The 20635-nt window shown below is 48.7% G+C and overlaps 1 protein-coding gene across 10 annotated transcripts; it reads left to right on the top strand.

The window, feature by feature from the left end:
- The first annotated feature begins 3281 nt into the window (after window positions 1-3281).
- Window positions 3282-20504, top strand: LOC106037145 (CMP-N-acetylneuraminate-beta-galactosamide-alpha-2,3-sialyltransferase 4-like). Of its 10 annotated transcripts, none has more exons than XR_007160280.2 (13): window positions 3295-3760; window positions 11294-11390; window positions 13524-13578; window positions 14046-14126; window positions 14263-14319; window positions 15019-15146; window positions 15761-15824; window positions 16593-16688; window positions 17250-17442; window positions 17773-17901; window positions 19360-19506; window positions 19855-20036; window positions 20237-20504. XR_007160280.2 is itself a non-coding variant. In XM_066980720.1 (13 exons), the coding sequence occupies exons 4-13, from the start codon at window positions 13532-13534 to the stop codon at window positions 19960-19962; spliced, it is 1050 nt and encodes a 349-aa protein (XP_066836821.1). In that variant the 5' UTR covers window positions 3297-3760; window positions 11294-11390; window positions 11864-11951; window positions 13524-13531; the 3' UTR covers window positions 19963-20504. The 10 variants fall into 10 exon arrangements, 8 of the variants coding, with proteins under 8 accessions (XP_047911524.2, XP_047911516.2, XP_047911470.2 ...); XM_066980720.1 differs by adding an exon at window positions 11864-11951 and having other exon boundaries at window positions 3297-3760; window positions 19855-20504; XR_007160281.2 differs by having other exon boundaries at window positions 3286-3760; window positions 19360-19593; window positions 19855-20504.
- Window positions 20505-20635: the final 131 nt, after the last annotated feature.

The raw sequence follows: 20635 nt of genomic DNA, 5'->3' as shown, positions 1-20635 counted from the left end.
ACAGTGCTGCCTATTAATAAAGCCCTACTGGCTGTTTTGGGGATGTGTCCTGCTCATACAGTCACTGGACCCTTGACTTGCTATCCCAGAGTCCCACTACCAATTCCTGATGAGACTCAGTCTTCAAAGGAGCCTCTTTTCATAAAATAGAAAAAAAACCAAAATCCTCAGTGGAACAGATCTTTCCTCCCTCATGTGCTGTTACACCAGTATAAATAAAGGAGTGACCAGGCTGGGTCCAGAGCACAAGCCAAGTATTCTGTCTCCAGTAGTGACCAACAGAGGATGCTTTAGGAAATGTACAGGAATAGGTCAATCATACAGTGCTATTTCTCTAGCAGCCTCCAGCAATCTACAGTCCAGGGAGATCTTTGTGGTTTCTAGCTCCAACTGGAATTTTCTTCCACAAACTTGCCTAGTCATTTTTTTAAAAACTCATGAAAACTTTCAGCATCCATAAAATCTTCACTCAAATAGTCCCATAGTTCTCCTGTATGAAGCTGTATATCTTATTTTGTTTTCAGCATATCACCTACTAATTTAACTCGATGTTCCCAGATTTTGCATTAAAGAGACAGTGAAAAATCATTCTCTCTTCACCTCCCATCCCTTGGACATGTTTGGCTCACAAAACAGGGAGCAGCACAGAGATGTCTGGGCTAACAGAGATCAGAACTGGGAAGTTTGCAGTAGATAGGCTGATTTCCCAAGGAATGGCAGCTGGAGTGTACCCAAAGATACCTTCTGCCTCTGATACCCCCAGCTGTGAGCTTGGAGGGGAGCCTGAGTGCGTACCCATATTATGGTACCCATATATTTCTCTTTGCAAAGTTGGAAAATGATGGTGGTGGCAGTCTGATGCAGCTGCTCTGGAAAGGGCATGACACAGAAACCAAGCTCCTCCGCTGAAGTTATATGAATTACTTACAGAACTTAAAAAATACATCCCTGTCCCCACATCAATTTATTCCCATTCCTCTTGCACCTGAGTAAATCCTCTAAATACACAGGCAAGCAAACTGCCTGGCCAAAAACCTCCTTTTACTGTAGCCTGTTCTAGTGGGCTTTATTGCAAACATAGTGATATTTGTTTTGATGGTTTTCTTTGTTTGATTAACTTTCTAAGTCCTGTTCTTGAAACATTTTAATTACAAGAATCACAAGGTTTCACTGAAGTAAATACAGACTTTTAGCCATCATATATGTGAAAAAAAAAAAAACTCCAAAGAGTTCTAAAGGCTCACAAAAAAAAAAAAAAATCTGAAAAAATCTGAAAACCTGAAGAAAAGAAAAGGAAGCGAGCATTTATCATGGTTTATTATTTTTAAGTTGGTCTCATGATTTGAAGTGGTGACGCTCCGCAGTGGCGTGACCGAACCTACACTATTCATCTGGACTGGGGGAACACGCTGGGAAGTTTGGCAGACGCAAGTGGGTGGCTGGCAGCTTGCATGCGGAGCCTTCGTGCTTCCTCCTCTGCCTCTCCTTGCAGTGGGTGGGGAGCAAGGGCTCCGGCAGGCATCCACGGTGGGATTGAACATTTGTAGTTGGGTGGCAATGTCCAGTAGGTAGCACGGGACATGCAACTTCTTAGCTAAAAAAGCTCAATTCACCAAGAGATTTCTGGCACAGCCTTCAAGCTCTGTCTGCTCCAGTGGTTTGTTTCAGCCCTCCTGCAGACATCCTGTGTAAATATGCTAAACAAAAGCTCCCACTTGTAGGGGAAGGGCTTAACCTGCTTTCAAGAGGGGTCAGTGCAATTAAGAGCAGAGCCCGTCGTCGTTGCCAGGAGCTGGTCTGTGATGGCAAACTGCTGCTTCAGACCTCCCCCATCCCTGCTGGCATGGGTTTGCTCTAGGGCAAAGCAGGGTTTCCCCCAGCTCCCGTGCAAAGTCTCTGAACCACAGAAGGATGTTTTCCTATGCACCAAAGCACATTGCTCTCCTAAGGGCTGGTTGCTTTGGCACAGGGATAAGATGAAATCAAAGGCCTCTACTTTTGTGTCAGACAGCTCTTTTCCCCATTAACTCTAGATCTGTCTTCTACAGATGGTGTTTAAAGAGAAGTTTGCTCCATTGATCCTGCCTAATATCTCTTTGAATGTTTTGAATGGAAAACATCCCCTTATCTCTAATCAAAGCTGTGTTTTTATCTGCCTCTGGGCCAAAACACTGCAACAAGCTTGGCCCTTACAGGAGGACTGGATGCTGAGCAGAGACGGGCTGCCTGCTGCCCTTCCAGGCATGGGGACAACCTGAAAACCAGCCTGTTCCCGCTGTGCCACCGGCTGCAGGCTTTTTGGGTATGCAAGGGGTAATTAGAAAGCAGCAATCCAGCAACTTTTACTAGGTGGTAGCTGATTGCAGCACAGTAAGTCTGAAGAGGAATCTCTTTCCCATCTACCAAAATAGACACCACCGCCAGCAAAAAATTGGGAAGTGTGACTCAAAGCGGGGGAAGGAAGAGGGATAGGGCTGATGGGTAGCTAGACACCCACATCAGGAGAGCATCTAAGCAAAACTGCTTGCATCCTACCGTTGTCAACGTGATTTCAAATTAAGCATATGCTTAAGTAGAGAAGGTACCGAGAGAATAGTTAGTCGTAGGAAGTTTTTGGCTTGCAGCAGTAGAGGACACATTAAGAGTGTTCTTGGGATGGACAGTCTCGGTACCCTTTCTACCACAGTGCTTTTCTATCAAGCTTTAGCAAAGACCATGAGGTTAAATAGACCCTGCTTTTCTTTCCGTCTTATTGCCCAGAATCGGCCCTGAGGACTGGCCTGAGGGCATCCCTTGCCCTTGACTCCTTGCCAGGAGTGCCTAGCAGGAAACCTTCCTCCAGATGGAGCAGGCTAGGAGAGGTAATGAAATGCAAAGAGGAAAGAAATGAAAACATATGGATATCTCTAATTTTGCTTATGTTTTTGATGTCATTTAGGCCACCATAAAATGCAAGGAAAATATTATGATTCCACTCTAATAACTTTTTACATCCATTTGCACTGGCATAAATTTCCTCTGAGTAGAATTTTTGTCAAAATCTAGTTTAGGCAGATTCTTTGTTTTATTGTTTGATTGAAAAGAACCTGCTTTCTCCCAAATATATTTTTTTCATTAAAAAGTAATAACGGAACATGGCTAGCCAAAGCCATGTATTATAGTGAATGTAGAGATCTATAGTGTTTGAGAAAAACAGGAATATTGGGCACTGAGGTAGACACATTTCCAGAGCTATTTATAACAGTTTCAGCTTAAATACTTTGGTTCTTTGTTAGCTTTCTTAAGAAATCAAAATTTCTGTGGAAAAGCTTTGACAGGAGGGTTTTGGCTGAGTTTCTCCAAGGGAACACTGTCCCCTCCAGCTCTCTACTGCCATCCCATTTCAGCTCTCCGCTTCTCCACTGGGTTTTATAAAACTAAGCGCTGGCTCATGCTTGTGGTGGGTGGTGAATCACACCTTTACCTCCTTGCTTCCCGGGGAAATTTGGCTGAGGCCGCAGCAGATACACAGTCTGAAAAAAAAAAAAAGAAAAAAAAAAACACAGCTTACCAGAGAAAGCAAATTCCCTCCCCTGTTTGCCTTGGATGGCAAACTTTATCACTTCCAGGGATTTTATCAAGATGCCTGGAGTCACAAAGCGGCCAGTTTGCGAGTCATACAAAATGGCTGGCACTGGAGGCAGGGGCTGAAAGCAGGGGAAGGAGTGGGATGAATTTCCCTGGCCTCTCCGGGGCTGCAACTTGCTTCCAGAGGACCTGTGTAGGTACAAACTCCTGTGCTGCAACCCATGCTGGGGACAGGGACGTGGCCCCAGGGCCTGCAGTGCCGGAGGTGGGCAGGGAACATAGAGCTCGGCCTGCGCAGCACAGGGCTGAGAACTGCCACCACGGCCTTGCACAGGCCGGCCTGCGGCAGGCTGTCATTTTGGGGCGGTGAAAGCCACACAGCCTGGATGGGAGCTGGCTGGGGAGGGAGGTAGGGCTGGCAATGTGCCAAAAGTCCCCCCCCCCAACCCCAAAGTTTTCAAGTTCCTGCTGTCCCGCCTGCAGCACAAGGGGCAAGCAAATGTAACGCCCTCCCTCGGGAGGCCACGGCCCAAGGGTTCGCTTGCTGCGAGGGAAGCGGAGGCAAGGAGATCACAGCGGGGCAGGCCAGCACTTCGGTAGGGAGGCCTGCTGTGTGACTGCCAGGTTGCGGGGGCGAGGAGAAAGCAGGGCCAGGACCTTTGGCAGGTATGGTACGAGTGGCCCCGCATCCCTGGGGACTGGGCTGCGGTGAAGAAGGGGGGCAGCCCCTCAGAGTGGGCACCACCAGACCCCGGCGCCCCTTGTCTGAGGGGTGGGTGGGGGTGTTTGTCACAGACGGCTGGAGCAAGCAGGAGGGCGAGAGTGTGCCCATTTCCCAGGGAGACAAACAGCCATATGGTGTTTAAAATGCCCTCTGCTCTCAGGTTTCTCCCCATGTCACCCCAAAGCCCAAGGCCCGGCTGTTACTGCCCCTTGTACCCCACTGCAAAGTGCTCTGGAGTGGGGACGCTCCAGGGGCCGAGCTCCTCTGTCACACTGACAGTAGCCCCTATCCCCATGTAACACCAGGCCTTATTTTCCTCCTTTTCCCCACAGAAAAGCTATTTCAGGCCATGGTTATTATAGCAGTTGGTTTTATAACCCAGATCCCAGCATGGCTAGCCAGCGGTGTGTTCCCCATTGCTTATCTTGTCTGCTGTCAGGCTGCTTCATTTTCCTCACCTCTGGTGATTCATTTTGTTTTGTTTTGGTATTTTATATTTTATTTTATTTTATTTTATTTTATTTTATTTTATTTTATTTTATTTTATTTTATTTTATTTTATTTTATTTTATTTTATTTTATTCTATTTTACTTTATTTTATTTTATTTTACTCTATTTTACTCTATTTTATTTTTCTTTTTCCTGTGAGTGCAAGAGCCAGAAACAAAGGCAGTGAAGCCAGGAGTGCCCTTTGCTGCCACTGTGCCTGTCCCTGCAGTGAAGCTGATCAATGTGTCTGCTTTTTGGCCCCAAGTGCAAGTCTGGACCTGGCTGCAGCCTGCTGTGTGGGGCACAAGGAGCTGTGAAAGGCTTTTCCTCTCTTCTCTCTCCAGTCCTTTCCTTCTGGTCTGTCTTCCCAGGAACTTAGCTGGGACAGTCTCTGCCCCAGGACGTGGTGTGGACTGGCAGGCAGAGAGAGCTGTGAGGGCGCTGGAGGGTGAACTGGGGCCTTGTGGTGTGCACATCATCCCCTCTGCTTGCATCAGCCATGTCAGGTTGCGCTGCAGGCAGGGGAGATGTGGGAAGGCATGTGCATACCCCGGGGCTCTGAGAGCCAGCCTCTCGCCCTGGGCCTGACAGTTCGTGTGGATCCTTCCTCTTCCTCCTGCCCTGCAGGGCTTCTGCCTGGAGCACTTGGGGTAGCTCATTTTTCCCATGCAGCAGTTCGTATTTTTCCTTGCACAGTAAGTTGGGTCTTGGTTAGGCTCCAGGGCCTGTCTGTGCATCTTGCTGCTGTTCTAAGGCTTGGGGGGGGGGAAGAAAGCTGCAGAGAGCAGTGTGAATTGCTAAAGCTTTGGGCTGGCAAACTGACATCAGATCAATGGGAGAAAACATGAGGGCTGAAGGAGGGTTGCGTTTGGAATTGTGCCCTGGAGGGGAACGGGAAGGAGCAGTGACAGCAATATCCATGTGGGGAGACAGGACCCATGCCGGCCACAGAGGGATGCAAAGTGGTCTGGTTCCACAGAGACAAGGCTGCAGCACCCCAAAGTGCCTTTTCTGAATGAGAAAGCAGACCAGAGCAAGCTAAACACACAGAGATGCCAGTGGCCCCAGTGCTGCCAGCCATGTGCTCTGCCCTCCCCACACTGTGCACAGCTCCTCCATCCCCGGCTCTGCTGCTGGATGTCCTCTTCCCAGGTCCCCTGAGGTGGCCGGACACCATGCTGTGCATGTTGCTTGCTGCTGCCGTCACTGATCGGGGGCACTTTGCAGCTCTCACCCTAGGTGCTGTCAAAGCATCATGATGCCATTTGCTGGCGTTGTTAATGAGCACTCTCTCCCATGGACTCGCTTAACAGCGTGGCACAGTGCCCGCTGACAGCGGCTGAGGACCCGCCACAGCTGGAAAAGGGCTTTTTAAGCAGAGAGATGGCCCTGCTGGGACATCTCTAGGGTGGGGAATTTCCCAGGTGAAAAAGGGGGGTAAAATCCCCATTTCCCACTCCATGCTTCTTTTGCTGGTAGTTCCTTTGCTATTCCCCTCTGAGATCTTGGTAGCCTTGTGAGATGTTGGGCTGATTTCAGGCCTGTGCTAAAGGGCACTGAGATTGCTGAAACATTTGGTCTGGAGCTTTCACCCACACTTCAGCACTGCACCCAGGCTCTGTAGCACAGCCATGCTGGGGCTCAGAGACCTCCCTGGGAACGGGAGCAGGTCCTGTCTGCCTCCCTCCTCCCCAGCCCCATGCAATTCTCTGTAGGTTTTCTGTACAGCCCCTGAAAAGTAATGCAAAGACAGCAGCAGAAAAATGAAGCCCAAGTTGATGTAGGGTGGATGTGGCTGCTCTCCTGTCCCTGTGCATGGATGACTGCAGGGAACGAGAGCCTGTTTGGGGTGGGTGCACTGCACTGGTGAGGTGTGCCCTGCAAAATCCCCAGTTAATGCATCTGGGGGTCCTCCAAGTCCCTCCTTCCCCACTTTACAAAGTCCTCCCTTTAAGGTCACCTGAAGCAGTGGCAAGCTGAAGTAAGGCTGTGGCAGCTGTGGCACCTCCTGGTCTCAGGCTGAGCTCCGACGCAGCCATTGAGCTGACTTTCTGCGGCACGTGGAACGGTTGCACAGTGTTGGTCCACAGAGCATCCCGGCGCAGGGCTCTCCTGTGAACACTTCTTGGTGCCCACGCACATGTGGAGGTGGTGGCCACAGGCCATCCTGCTCCTGGGCGGTCAGTGCTGGGAGCTGGGATGTGCCACCCCCAGGGACACCCAGGGTTTTGCTCACAGGTTCCTCTGCCTCCTTGGCCTCTGTGAGTTTTGGCACACAGGAGATGCTGCAGTGCATACCTGAAGCACATGATGGCACTGCAGGAGCGCAAAACAGCCTCGGCCTCTTCTGCAGCTCAGCTGGGCTTTTAACCCCTCCGAGGAGGCAAAGCTACTGCAAGTGCGGTGGCTTTCCAGGGACCAGGTGAGGAGGGGGGTTTGGGGGGCGATGATGCCCACTGCTGTCCCCAGCTAGGGCAAAGCCTTGCAGCCGAGCTGCTGGCTGCCTCCATGGCATCGCCCATCTCCCTGGGACAGGAGGAGCTGAGTGCGTGCGGCGCTGCGTCGTGGGCCTGAGCACATTTGTGAGCTGGCACCTCCCAAAATGCAGGGTGGATTTGTGCAGTGGCTCCTCACAGCCGTACAGGGGGTAGTCCCTGGTCTTGGCATGCCTGAGGCCATTCCCCCTCTCTGCGGAGACCCACCTAAATCTTCCCCAGAGAGACCAGCTGTGCTTGACCAGGTGGCAAGACAGATGTAGGGCTAATTTGGGCAGCAGCACCTGTATGCCAGCATGCACCAAATGCATTCACCCGGGTGCACTGAGGGGCACTGCCCCGGCCCTCAGCTCGCTCGGATCCTGTCGCTGCCACATCTGGCTTCGCCTCCTGAGCTCACGCAGGCAGAGAGATGGTCTTCAGATACGCGCTGGTCGGAAGCGAGCCCCGGTGCAGGTCTTGCATGATAATATCCTGCTGGCTGGCACCTGGGGCTTGGAAGAGGGCGAGCGCATTTGTTAGTTTGCTGGCTCCTGAAGCGACTGATCCTCTAGCCAAAAACCGGGGAGAGCTGCAGAGACGAACAGAAAGGCTGCAACAGCATTTCCATGTAGCACATGCTTTTTTCCTGAAATAATCCCTGCAGGAGAGAAACTCTGCTTAAAATATTTGGATGTGACAATCGTGGTAGTTAGCTGTTCTTTGTAGGTGAACTGAAAATGTATAAATGCAGCAAGTTCTGCCCAAATTATTGCCAGATTGTGTAGGTATATGAAAGTGTGATCTTCATAGAGGTTGGCTTGAATTATGTGGTGGACACAAGGTGGATGGCTCTGCTTTTCCTCCTGTTGTCATCCCCATAGGAAAAAGTTCTCTTTAGGACTTCTCCATAAGTAACAAGACATACGTCCATGAGAGAAAGCACAAAATCAGGAGCAGAGGAGAAAAACACTCTTCCAAGTAAGGAGAGGGGTGGAGGGGCTTGGTTTCTGCAGCTTGTGTCCATCTCTCTGGATGGAGCACTCTTTGCTTGATATCTCCCTGTTTTAAATGCAGCTGATTGATTTTCTTTCTCGTTCTCCTTTTGTGCCTGTTTATTTTAATAAAGATAGATTTTTTTCTGAAACCTGAAGCAAAATGTTCCACTGTCTCCACCCACCCCCCTGGCACTAAGCGCTGATGGGTATTTCAGTGGTTATAATTTGATTTCTGCCTCTCCTGCTGGGCTGATGTGAGAGAAACAACATTTAGAGAAGTAGATTTAAAAAAAAAAAAATTAGGAGCAGGGGAGGCAGAGGCTGGGAGTGGTGTGGGAAGAGGGAAAGAGAATCAGCGAGAATGCACTCTCGTTTTCTAGGCCATTTTTTTTTTCAAGTTTGCAATCTCTGATGGACAAAAATCCCAGTATAGCTCAACTAATCAATCGCTCTCTGAAGAATAGAAAATGCCTCATCTCTTTAGGTATTTTTGTGTTATTCTTGGCCTGCTGCAGTGACTCATCGGAGCTGCTCTGTGCCAACGATTTCGGGCTTGTAGCCCCTTTGAGAGGTAGAGAATTCTGGTAATTCCGTTTTGCAAGTGGAGAAGCTGAGGCAGGGAGTAGTAAATCGGTTCCTTCCCCTTCAGATCATGTGTGTGGCGAGGGCAGTGTGTGGAGCAGGCGTTAAGGGCTGATTTCTGACCCTGTGATTCAATCAGCACACATAATCCAGATGCAGTTTCCGCAGCGCTCAGCTCTTTACACTTAGACAAAACGAGGTTTTCACTAGTGCTTAGCAGTCAGCCCATCTCCAGCGATAATATTGAGCAGCAGATTTTTAAAAGAACTCAGCAACTCCTCAACTCCTGGAGTTTCTTAGGGAAAAGCTCCTGCTTTTAGCTAACAGGAATGGTTTTTTCTTTGCCAAAAATCTGACCCTTCATTTCTAGGCACAGAATTAAAAACTCGATCATCATTTTTTTTCTAGTTTTAGAACAGGAGCATCTTTCTTTTCCTTTTTTTTTCTTGATTTTTCTGGTTTCTAGGGACATGATTAGTGATTGCTTGTGTGCATATCTGAAGTTAATAGCTTTTCTAAATATTTTTTCCTCCTCTAAAATACATATCGAGATTGTCTGCAGCAGTTTGCATTTCCTGCTGTGGAGACAAATACCTTAATTAGAATGGAAAGCAGGAAAAAAAAATCACACAGAAAAAGAAAACATCTCTGTGAAAAGAAACCTGAAAGGCTTGAGAGAAGTAGAAACGGGCAAATGAAGCCTCCTGGCAGGCAGGAGGCATCTTGCAGAAACAAGGGTGTATGCACACAGGCTTTGGGGGCTGTTTTGCAGAGGGGGTACTGCTGGAAGCCGGGCTGGGTGCAGAAGCTGTTGCCTTTCTGTCAGGCAGTAAGAGCTGTTCTCAAACTGCTCATTCTCAGCCTCCTGCAGCTCCTGCTCTGATCTGTCTGCAGGGCTTGGTGTCAGCGATCGTGTCTTGAGAACAGGAGGGACAGGGGATGTTCTTTTGCCATCGTAACTGCCTTGGACATGGGTTTTTCCTTCACTTTAGAGTGAAGGCTTACATAAATCCTATGTGGTTGCTGTAGTTCGTTATGGGACTCTTTGTACCTGCTGGTCCTCCCTTGGCTTCAGCATGCACTGGGGAAACCACAGCAGAAGAAAGCAGCAAGAGATGCCTATATACCAGGCTGGTTTTAACTCTGAGGACAAATGAGAGGGATGGGAAGCTGCAAGTACAAAATTGTTGCTCAGACCTGCAGATTTGCTCCTTGAGTCTAGTTAGAGGTGAAAGTACTGCATGTAGTTTCGACTGCAAAGTTTGACAGAGCAGGAGAAAAGGTGACCATATTTATAACCGAGAGCACCGTGTAAGTCTGCAACGTTTGCCTGCAGGGAAATGGGGTGAGAGACCTCTTGCCTTCCTTATATTTTTAAGCAAAAGCATCAGCCTGCAAAGGGCACACATTCAGCCCACTCCCACCTCCACAGTAGGTCTGCAGCCAGAAAAGATGAGCTAGCTCTCTCCACACCCCTGTCTTAAGGTCTTTCTGGGAAACACTCCCAATCTCCTTCCCCTAACAGGCATCCATCCACCCAAAAAAAAGACCCTGCTGTCCCAAAGCACAGCAGGCTGCCAGGGCTTGCTATTTACGGCCAGCTCTGATGCACTTCACGTGCTGCCCGTAGCTGGGGGACCACCCAGACCTCCTTGACATCGTCCAGGAGAGCAGCAGCTGCCAGCCCTGGGTTTCAGAGGGCAGCCTTGCTCCAGATGAGTGGCAGCCAGCAGAAGGGTCTGCTTGGTTGGATTAATCAGCCTTGCAAAGGTCTTTTTCCAGGCCAGGGGATGGGGGGAAGAAGGTGGACTGAGAGCATCGCAGACTGCTTCCCTGCTGCTGAGCTCGGATTTGTATCCAGCTCATTGAGGATAATTAGATGATCACCATCAGATGGGTAAGCTGAGCGCTCACTTTCTGCACCATCCCTCCAAGAGAGGAGCACATTATTCCTGTTTTTCACCAGCCCGAACCAGCAATTGTCTATGTGAGCTGCGGTGCTGTCCCTGTATAATTAAGGCTGTCAGTCAAACCCAGACACGTAAACACTACAAACTCCACAGCATAGGAGGATTGATCACAGGACTTTATTGGCAGTCAAAGCAGCACTTTGTGGGCTCTCTTTTCCTTTGTCAGTGGAACAAACTGTGGGGCCGTGAGAAGGGAACACCCCTGGGAAAGTGGTTAGGTGCCTCCACCGCCTGCTTACTGGGCACGCAGCTGTGATGCCAGATCCTGTGCAGGCGGAGGGATGAGCTGCACTGATCCTGATCAGTGTTTGCAGGGGCCTTGAGGCCAGCAGGCAGAGCATGGGGAGCACCAGTGCTGTGTGGACAGAGGCACAGCGTCGGAAAGTCTAGGCTTACGGGACAGGCACGCAGCCTGCCTGTCTCTGCAGAAGCGCCAGATGAAAGCTCCTCAGCCCCGTCTGACTGATGTTGTCTCTACTTTTTTGCAGGGTGTGCATGGAGACAGCATGAATGCCAGATCTGTAGCGGGAAGACTTGTCCTTGCCCTTTTTCAGTGGAAAAGGCTGGTGATATTGTTGTGCGTGGGTAAGAAAACCTCAATCCGTGCTGAACCTTGCTGTTTCCCAGCCATCACTCACCGCTGTGTCCCCCTGCCCTATGCCTTGCAGGGCTGGGACTGTATAGAGGGAGGGTCCCCTCCTGGCCATGGATGTCTTCACTGGAGAGACCCCCAAAATGGAATAAGCCAGAAGATAGCAGGGAAGGAGACACATTTCCATAAATCCAACAAACACTGCCCCGTGTCCCCACAGACTGAGATGAGGGGGATCTGTGGACTTAAATGCATTCCCAGTGCATAGGGATCAGCAACAGGAGCACAGGCACCGGTCGTGGTGCCCTGCTTTCACTGCACATAGCTCCATCGCTTGTATTCCCAAATGCTGGGCCTTGTCCTGCAAACGGCCCCGCCACGTGCAGCTCCCCCTGCAACAGCTCTGCTCTCCTGTGCATGAGCCTTCCACTCATATTTGTCACTAGCAAACTTGTTTTTTTCCAAGAGATTTTTTAGGTGTGCCTGTTTTGGGTGAATTTTATCAAGTCATCTTGGATGTCTCGGGGTGTGGTGAGCAGAAAAGCATCTGAAAGGTGACTTTTTTCCCAAAGTACAGAAATCCTTCTGTTGTTTTGCACAAGTGTAGAACAGCTAGGTGTTAACTTCATGAATTCTCCCCTGTATTAATATTTGTTAATATTTAAAAACGTCAGAGCAAGGCAAGCCTCCTGTCTGGTACGTGTGCAGAGGGCTGCGGGAGGCTAAAGCAGGGTTAACATGCTTCTGTGATAATCGAATGAGATTCCTGGGACAGAGGGGAGGTCTAGCAGTCACCCTCTGATAAATGCCACTGCAATCTTTGCAGGATTAGGGTCCAGAGGTGGGTGTTTGCCTGCATTGTGTGTTTGTGTGTAGCAACCCAGAAATTAATCGGCTGATGAAAGCCTCAGTGTGGTATGTGCAGGAGGTCCAGGAGAGACCCACTGGTACAATGTCTGTACGAGTGTACGTAACTGCTTGTGATCTCGCTCCAAGAGAATGAAAACCAATTCTAATTTCATACTGTCATTGAAAGGCCAGTTGTTTGTCACAGAAAAAAATCACTGCTGCTTAATGGCCAAGATGCGACCATTGTCATTTTCATAAAAAAGAAAGAGCCCTCATAATGTAACGACTATTTTGTTGTACGATGTGGGAAGTGCTGAGGAAAGTCAAATTAAAAGTCTTTATCTCCAATCTGAGTGGCCTCTTTACTAATGGTTAATAAACAAACAAAACACAAAGAAACAGCAAAAACAACTAATGCTGGAAAATGCCAGCACCAGCACACCAGCAGCTCCATGAAGCCAGCAGGTGGAGCTGGGCACTCTGATGGGCTGGGTGAGGGGACAGACCTCTGGGCCTCTCCTAAATCAGGGGCAAATCCTTCCCCTTCCTCAGCTCCATAGAGCTGCGGCAATGTCTGAAGTGTCAATTCTCTCACATTTCCTGCTTTGGGTCATGCCACTAGAAGGGTGCACATGATGGAGAAGTCTTTCCCTGCTGCATCCACATGCAGGGCAAGCATGAATCCCAAATTCATCCAGGGGAAGCCAAGCTTGTGCTCTGAATCAGCACAGTGCCTTGCTTAAGGTGAAGAGCAGCTCAGACAAGCTGTGGTCCATGTTACTAAACTGCTCTCAGCTAATCTTTTGTCTGGCATGGGCCTGCTGATTTCAGCACTGGAAGCAGCCCTGGTTGGGACTGGAGGATTTCTCCTGCATGTGCATTTCTTCTTACTGCTGTGAGCCTTTGCTTTCCTCAGCTTTCTGGATTTTGTACCCAAGCATCATGGTGTGAGTTGTGGCTGCATTGTGCTGCCTGTCTGGGGCATAATGGATTGCTTTGTGCAGCAGGAGCTGCTTCAATGTGCTCGTGGTCCTCGGGTTCACTACCAGAAGGCCCATTAATTCTTGCTAGCAAGGGCCTAAATCAAATGCAGCCACTTGGAGGCTCCAAACTCTGAAACAGGGTCTGGTCTGCTCAGCTGCAGGTCTGATGGCTGCAGGGACTCAGGAGATGCTGTTGTGGGGGGAGAGGTCCCGTGGGCTGCATGGTGGGCTGGTTGTAGCTGTCGTGCTGTGGCTGTGCAGCTGATCTACCTGTGTCTGCCTCTCCTTCTGCAGGTCTGTGCATGAAGGAGCTGTACTATGTGATGAACACACTTGAAAGTCATGTTGGGTAAGTTAACTTCTTCCATTTTCTGACCTCAGTGCTGCTGCGGTCTGGGGTAACTGTGGGACACAGTTCTTTATTGTGGAAAGTAGCTGCCAGGGTAAAACCTGGGCTAAGAAACAGCTCCCCCAGTAAGGTTTGAATCCTTGGGGACTTGGAGGACTGTGTTCTGCCTGGAAGGACAGGGCAGATGGAAAAGTAGCAGGATGAAACAACATTGGTGAGCCTGGAGATAGCTAGACCACAGCAGGGATTCCCCAGTGTTGGTGGTCACCGCTGGAGGAACTTGTGGCTGTCCCACAGTGCTCTTCGTTGTGTGCCTCCATGTGGAGTAAAGAACAAGGCTCACCTGAGGCCAACGATTTCCTAAAACTCAAGGTGCTCAAGGCCGTGAGCAGCTTGACTTAACTTTGGCATTATTATTTGGCAGATGTCTTTTTCCATCTAAATTCCTGTGTGTTTCTGTTGAGCAGACAAGGAAGCCTTTACATGCTCTTTGGAGGGGGCCTGTTCATGGACAGCAGTGGTCAGGAGCTGGGAGATGGGACAACATGGTCAGGAGCTCAAAACCCTCCATTTGTAGACATCTTTAAGAGACCTCCTGAACTACCGCTGGTTCTCAGGCCACAATCTAAGGTTTGAGAGCCTTCAGGAAGGGCTGGTAGGAAATTAACCTTGTTTCTTTTACAGGAGGCATGTTGGTGCTTGCCAGAGACGCTTCATGTGGAGAAAGCCTTTTCTTGGGAGGTTTGTTAGCTGTATCTCATTTGTGTGGGGAATTTTGATGAGAGATCAGTCAGTGTCTCGGTGGCTACTGCTCGGTGGAGACTGGCATTCTGGGGTTTGTGTGCAGATATGCAGGAAGGAAATAGAACTAAGCTCAGCTAACTCTTGCACAATTGCACCTTGGCCCCATAACAAGTGAGTCAACAGGCCAGCAGGATGATGCAATGCAGAAAGTGTGAGTAAAATGTCCAAGCAGAGAGGAAGAGGTGCGAGCTGTTAAATTGGTCAGTGTGCAGTCAGGCTTTGTCATGGGCGTTTTGAGCTTTGTCATGAAGTGAATGAGTAAATGAAATTGGGAACGTAACTGGAATTCTCTCCCTTTCTCCTCTGGATAAACAATGAAACAATGAGTAAGCATTCCTCAAACTAGTACAGAGAGAGAAATGACTGAAAAAAGAGAGAAGCTGGGGGGGCAGAACTGGAGAGGAAATGAAATTTTTCTGTCGCTGCTGCTCAGAAGATGGGTTAGAAACAGTGAGCAATAGGGACTGGATTTTAAAAATGTTGGTCCTTTCTGGGAAGTACTTCAGGACAGTTCAGCAGCTTTCCGAAGCTCTTCATTATTCAGCCTGCTTCAGCTGCCCTAGTCCTTGTGTCTGACACTGCTGTGACTGCTCCACTTGTCCATGAACTGCTGCGTCTCTGATTCTCTCTTGTTAGGTCTGAATCTCACTGGAAGCCTTTCCTGACCAGCAAATCCTTATACTCACTCATGGACAGGCCTTTTAGACAGAAGGCTGAAGAAGTTCTGTGGTTCCATGAACTTCCTTTTGGGCTGCAGAGTTCAGGTATTGCAGTGCTCTGCCCTGTTGTGGATGGACATGGTGTGGCTGGAGATCCTCCCTCTCCCTGGCAGCCTCGAGTGCTGCAGAGGAGATAGAAATACTGGGTGCCAGCATGCACCAGGGTCAATCTGGGCTGACTGGACAGGGTGCCTTTGAGAAAAGGTCGTAGTCCATCATAGTAGTCATGAAAGAAGGAGAGCAGTGCTTTAACTACAGGCTCTAGCTGTGCAGGGAGGGATGGGAAGTGGAAAGCTGAGAGAAATGCTCTTGTGGGTAGAGTAGGAGCCACTGCAGAAGTTATTAAATGCCATTGGAAAGAGGATACTGAGTGGGCTGGTACCTGTTGCCTTATTCAGTGTGAGGTACTACAGACCAGCTTCAATTGCTGGTAGTGCTGATCATAACGTGCATGTCCTTCATGTGGCAAAAATGCCTAGTGTGGACAGTGTTGGGCAGGTGGAGGTGACGAGCAGTGTTTAAGTAGGCTGTCCCGTGTAAACTGTCCTGGCATTTTACATGGGAATGAAACCCCAAAAGAAAAAGGAGAGTTAGCCTGTTGTCAGTGGTGGGGCCACGATTTTCCCCTGAAGATGACTCTTCAACTTCTTCTCTTCTAGTTCTCTCTGCTTTTAGCACATTGCAGCTTCTTCCAGAGCAGGAGTTGCCTGGATCCTTTGGCCGGTACGATGGCTGGGCTGGAGATGGGTGTTGGGGGAGCAGGTCTGTCGGAGAAGTGATAGATGGGTTGAGAGCCCTGGTTTCTGTAGCTTTTCGAAGTTCTCTCTCTTAGTGCTCAACTTCACAGTCCTTTCTGCCTCTCACTCCTGCTACTCTTCATCTCCTCTCTCAGTAGGCTTCTCTTTCTCTCCCTTTTAAATGTACCCTTTCAAGCAGTTCTTCTACTGATGAACTTAAGCTGCTAGCTCCCAGCTCCCTCCCTTTAACTTCTGTCATACCCTGTGTTCTGTTCTCAGTGTTGCCCTGTCCCATCTATTTTCTCTTGCTTTAAATCCATCCCAAGCATGACAGACTGGAAAGCTGGGTGAATCCCTCAGTTCTGCCTGCCCACATTCAGGGGGAGCTGGAAGCAAAGTAAGCTGTCCATGGCAGCTCTTGGCAAGCACTTTCACTTGGGTCCTTCTTTCCTCTAGTTAATTAGATGAATTTTTCTGTGATGTCTCGTTCTCCCTCTCCCCAGTGCACTGCATGCCACAAGCAGAGGTCCACCCTCATAGTTACTGGTCTACTGGGTAAACCCCAGCATACCAGCTATCCGGTGTGGATACACTGACTAGAAACAGCCAGAGTCCTACTAGTCAGGGATTTTCTCCTCTGATGTCACCCCAGGAGTTACTTGAGGACATCAAAAAGGCCCTCAGGGTTGCTGATTTAACCTGGTGGAGATGCTAGTCAGAGGATTTTATCTCTTGCAATCTATTCTTCTGCCAGCTTATGGTGCCAAAGGTGCATTGTGGTTGGCAATGGCTACTCCATCCATGGACAGCGCTTTGGGAATTTGATTGACTCTCACCATGTTATCATCAGGTACTGAATCCTTACTAAAACCTTAACAATTAAGCAGAGCTTGAGGACTGACATCATATATGTAACTTTCTTGCCTGGGAAACATTTAGGGGTCCAGCAGCTCAGGTAATCAAATAACTTTTTTTGAGTTTATGGCTAAGCACAGACACCGCAGGAGCCAGAAACTGTACTGCTAACTCACAGGTGTTGTACCTGGGACTGGACGGCCACCTCCAGCTCAGTGCAGTCGTAGGCAATCCCAATCTTTGTCTGCATTGCAACTTTACATGCAGATTTAGTCTGTCTTAAGCAAATCATTTAATGTGTTTCATGTCCCTATCTGAAAAATAGTGGTTGCTTGCCATTGCCATCTTTTTCTTGCAAAGGAGGAACTATTGGGATGTGAGGTGGGGAGGCCCATTCTGTGCAACCAGACTGCTGGGTTGGGCCATAATGTGTGGTGGTACCTCACGTGCGTTCATATGGCCAGTCTGGCATCTGACAGCACACAGCTGCATCCATGATTGGGAACAGGCGATAATGAAATTGGACCAATCCTGCCCTTCTGGCTTTGATTCTCAGATTAAATGATGCTCCAGTAAAAGAGTACAAGAAAGATGTGGGTGAGAGAACCAGCATCCGTCTCTTCTTCCCTGAATCTGCTCTGCCCAACCCTTTAGAAAACAATGACAATGATACACTGATGGTGTTTGTCCCATTCAAGCCTCTGGATTTCCTCTGGCTGAGGGAAGTGTTGCTGAAAACAAGGAACAAGGTGAGAAGTCTTTAATGAGGGGAGGTTGAAACAAGGTTATTTGTAGTGACATATTCAATAGCTCTAATAATCATGTATCTTTCAAATATTTAATGAGCTGCACAAGGCACCTGAGACCTAATTTTTCACTAATTAGAAAGACCCCAGTCACAGCTAGATTGCATATGGGTGCATTGGAATGAGTGGAAAAGACCAGGAGATAACTTTGTTCCTCCAAATTCTCAGTCCTCTGAGCATCGAGCCAGAGCAACAGACCACAGCTAACTTTCTCCTGGCATGGTCTGATGTCCATGGACGTGCCATAAAGACCTCTCTGCCTTTCTCCTACAGACAAAGGTGGGATTTTGGCGGCAGCCCCCCCAGCAGTGGAATGGGAACATCTCTCAGCTACGTATTCTCAACCCATATGTCACCTACGAAGCAACGTACAAACTGCTGCAGCTGAATGCATCAAGTAGGGTATGATATCATGCTGGAGAGCAAACAGATGACCGTCAGTGTTCCGTGTCTTCCCTAATACCTTACTGCTTCAGCGCCACACAAGGGGAAGGAAAACCTAGTCACTGGGTCAGCCAGTCCCTTCCCCTAGTAAATGCAGTCTTTCCCTATAGCATGGTGTTTCAAGTTTTGAGCCCTGTTTGTACAAGGAAAAGGAAGACTTTTCCCCACCTGTCACAACTGTGCAGCATTACTCTAATTCCAATCTGCCCGGTAATCCCTTGCCATTTTGCATACAAGTGACTCTTCAGAGTTGAATTTCTGGCCATAGTTGTAGACCTCAGGATACCTGCTTCTCTAGCGACTAGCAGCTTTGTCATACAAGGCCTTTCATACATGTTCCTTTGCTTTCCCTGTCTAGACCATTACTGATAATTAGCTAGCATAAAATGTGAGGAATTTTGGTTGGCTTTCCTTAAAACATTCAGTTCTTACAGATCTCTGGCCTGAGGCTGGCTGTTATGCCCACTGCTTCTGGAACACAAATTTCCCCTTCGCTGCACGATGGAGGATTACTTCATTAATGAATCTAATGATACTTTGTCTTCAGTCCTGATGATCTTTGTGATGGTGCTGTGGAATCTTTAATTAACTTTAAGCCTGCTGGGCACCACCAGGATGTTTATAATCTGCAACAAATGCAGGAGAAGCTTGAAGGTCTGGTGTGGTGAAATAACCTTGTCCAAGGTCGTGCGCTGACTCTTGGCTGGGCTGAGATTAGAGACCAAGTCTCCTGACTGCTGAAGCAATGCTGCAAAAAAGTACATTTCCCTGTTAAACTGTTAGGAAAGTGCAAAGTGGGACAATCCAGATGAGGGGTGCTAAGTGCTAGGGTGAGCTTGGGGAACCAGGCAGCGTGTTCAGCTGCTCACAAGCGTGGTGGCTGTTCTGCACAGCCACAAGGCTTTTAATGTCGCGGTTTGTACATGGTCATGTTAGGTTTGTGTGAGCAGAGGGCAGTTTTGTAGCACACAGGCCAGGGACGGGAATTTAATGCATGGATTAGAAGTGAGGTTTCACACGAGGGCCCCCAGCAGGGAACACACACACAGAGGCACATGGAAAAGAAAGAGATGCAGGGACTTTGTCCAGGCTCTGTAACGGATGTGGCCTTATTAAAAAGTGTGCTGATTCCTTCCATCCAAAAGCTTTTTGATTTCCATGGAGCTCCGTGTTTTATCATTTCAGAGGTTTTACACTCCTGAGCCCTTATCTTCTGCAGCACCTTCTCAAAAGATGTTCCTTGTTTGAGTTCGGGGAGTGTTGTCCAGGCATTTGTCCTACTTCATTTACATATTTTCTTGCTACGTGGAGTATGTGGAAACTATTGGTCCCAGCTGAAAAGGTGTTGCTAGTATCGGTTTTGTAATAGTATGAGTTTGAAATGCTAAACAGATGTTCTCTCTTTTCCCTTCCCAGAGATATGCCACCACGGGAATCATTGCTTTGAACTTAGCCCTCCATATATGCCAGGAGGTCAATATTGCAGGCTTTGGTTACCCCGGCAACCATGACAATACTACACCAATACATTATTACAATACAGGTCGCTCACGGAAAGAAGAGGTAGAAAATGCTTCCCCTTCAAACTGAGGTGTTCTTCATAGGGAATCCTGCTGGCAAAAGCCGGGACTAAAGGAGCTGTGAGCTCTGGTAGCTGTCACTGGTGTTTCTTGTGGAAATTCCTGCTGGGGCATCCTGGGGAACATGCTTTGTTCCCAGAGAGCAGCTTGAGAACAGATGCTGGCTCCTTTGTGGTGCCTGTCATCTGGCCTAGTTCGGGGAGGAGGGTCCTGTGCAGTGAAAGTCCTGCAGGGGGCTGCATGTTGGGTCAGGCAGGATCCAGTGCATTTTGGGGTGGATGAGAGGCACTGTAAGGAATAATCAGTAACTTTGGCTCTCTTGTCCTTGCAGCTCATTCAGCATAATCTCACAGCTGAGAGGAACTGGCTGCTGAAGATGATTGAGTGGGGAGTGATTGCTGACCTAGCCAGCCCTGCCTTTCAGGCCCAGAACCACTGAGAGAAGGCCATGATGCTTGCTGTCCCCATCCAGACAACCCTGGTGATCCCAGCTGGACTTTACCTTTGTTCCAGGTTGTTTTGAGCATGTGACAGCGTGTCCTGTCCCACATGGGATGGGAGTTGAATCCTCCAAATTCAGAGCACTTGCGCTTTCCTGTTAGCCTCTGGCTTCCACTGCTGTCTGCTGCACTGGAGGATGAGCAGTATTACACAACCCTTCTTCCTTGAGTAATCTCTTCCTGGTTTGTAAACAGTTATCCTTTGCTCACCAGGTTATTTGTGAAAAGCACCAGACTGAGACACTAAGCTGGTCTGCAGCCCCTGAGAAGGGGAGTGGTGAGAGCGCAGTGCCTACCTTGAGATTTCAAACTGCTTCCTACACAGATTGGAGTGAGAGAGAGTCATACCTACCCATCGCTATGGAAAAGGACTGAACACTCAGAAATTTCAGTATCTCGCTGATTGTTGGCAAATGTTAATGTCTGCAGGAGTTGTTTCTTTTATTGTTCTGTTTGAGAATAAATGCACTTCTGGTTTCAAGGGGTTGGCACTGTCTTGTGGGAGGGATATTCCCCATGCAGACAGGTGAGAACTACCTTAGAATTGCCTCTGATATCTTTTTATTGCTCCATGACCCCATGCAGTCTCCTTTTTTTTTTCCCTCCCGGCAT

The sequence above is a fragment of the Anser cygnoides genome, chromosome 20, assembly GCF_040182565.1.
Source record: "Anser cygnoides isolate HZ-2024a breed goose chromosome 20, Taihu_goose_T2T_genome, whole genome shotgun sequence".
NCBI classification, from domain to species: domain Eukaryota; kingdom Metazoa; phylum Chordata; class Aves; order Anseriformes; family Anatidae; genus Anser; species Anser cygnoides.
This window is presented reverse-complemented; position numbering and strand designations above follow the sequence as displayed.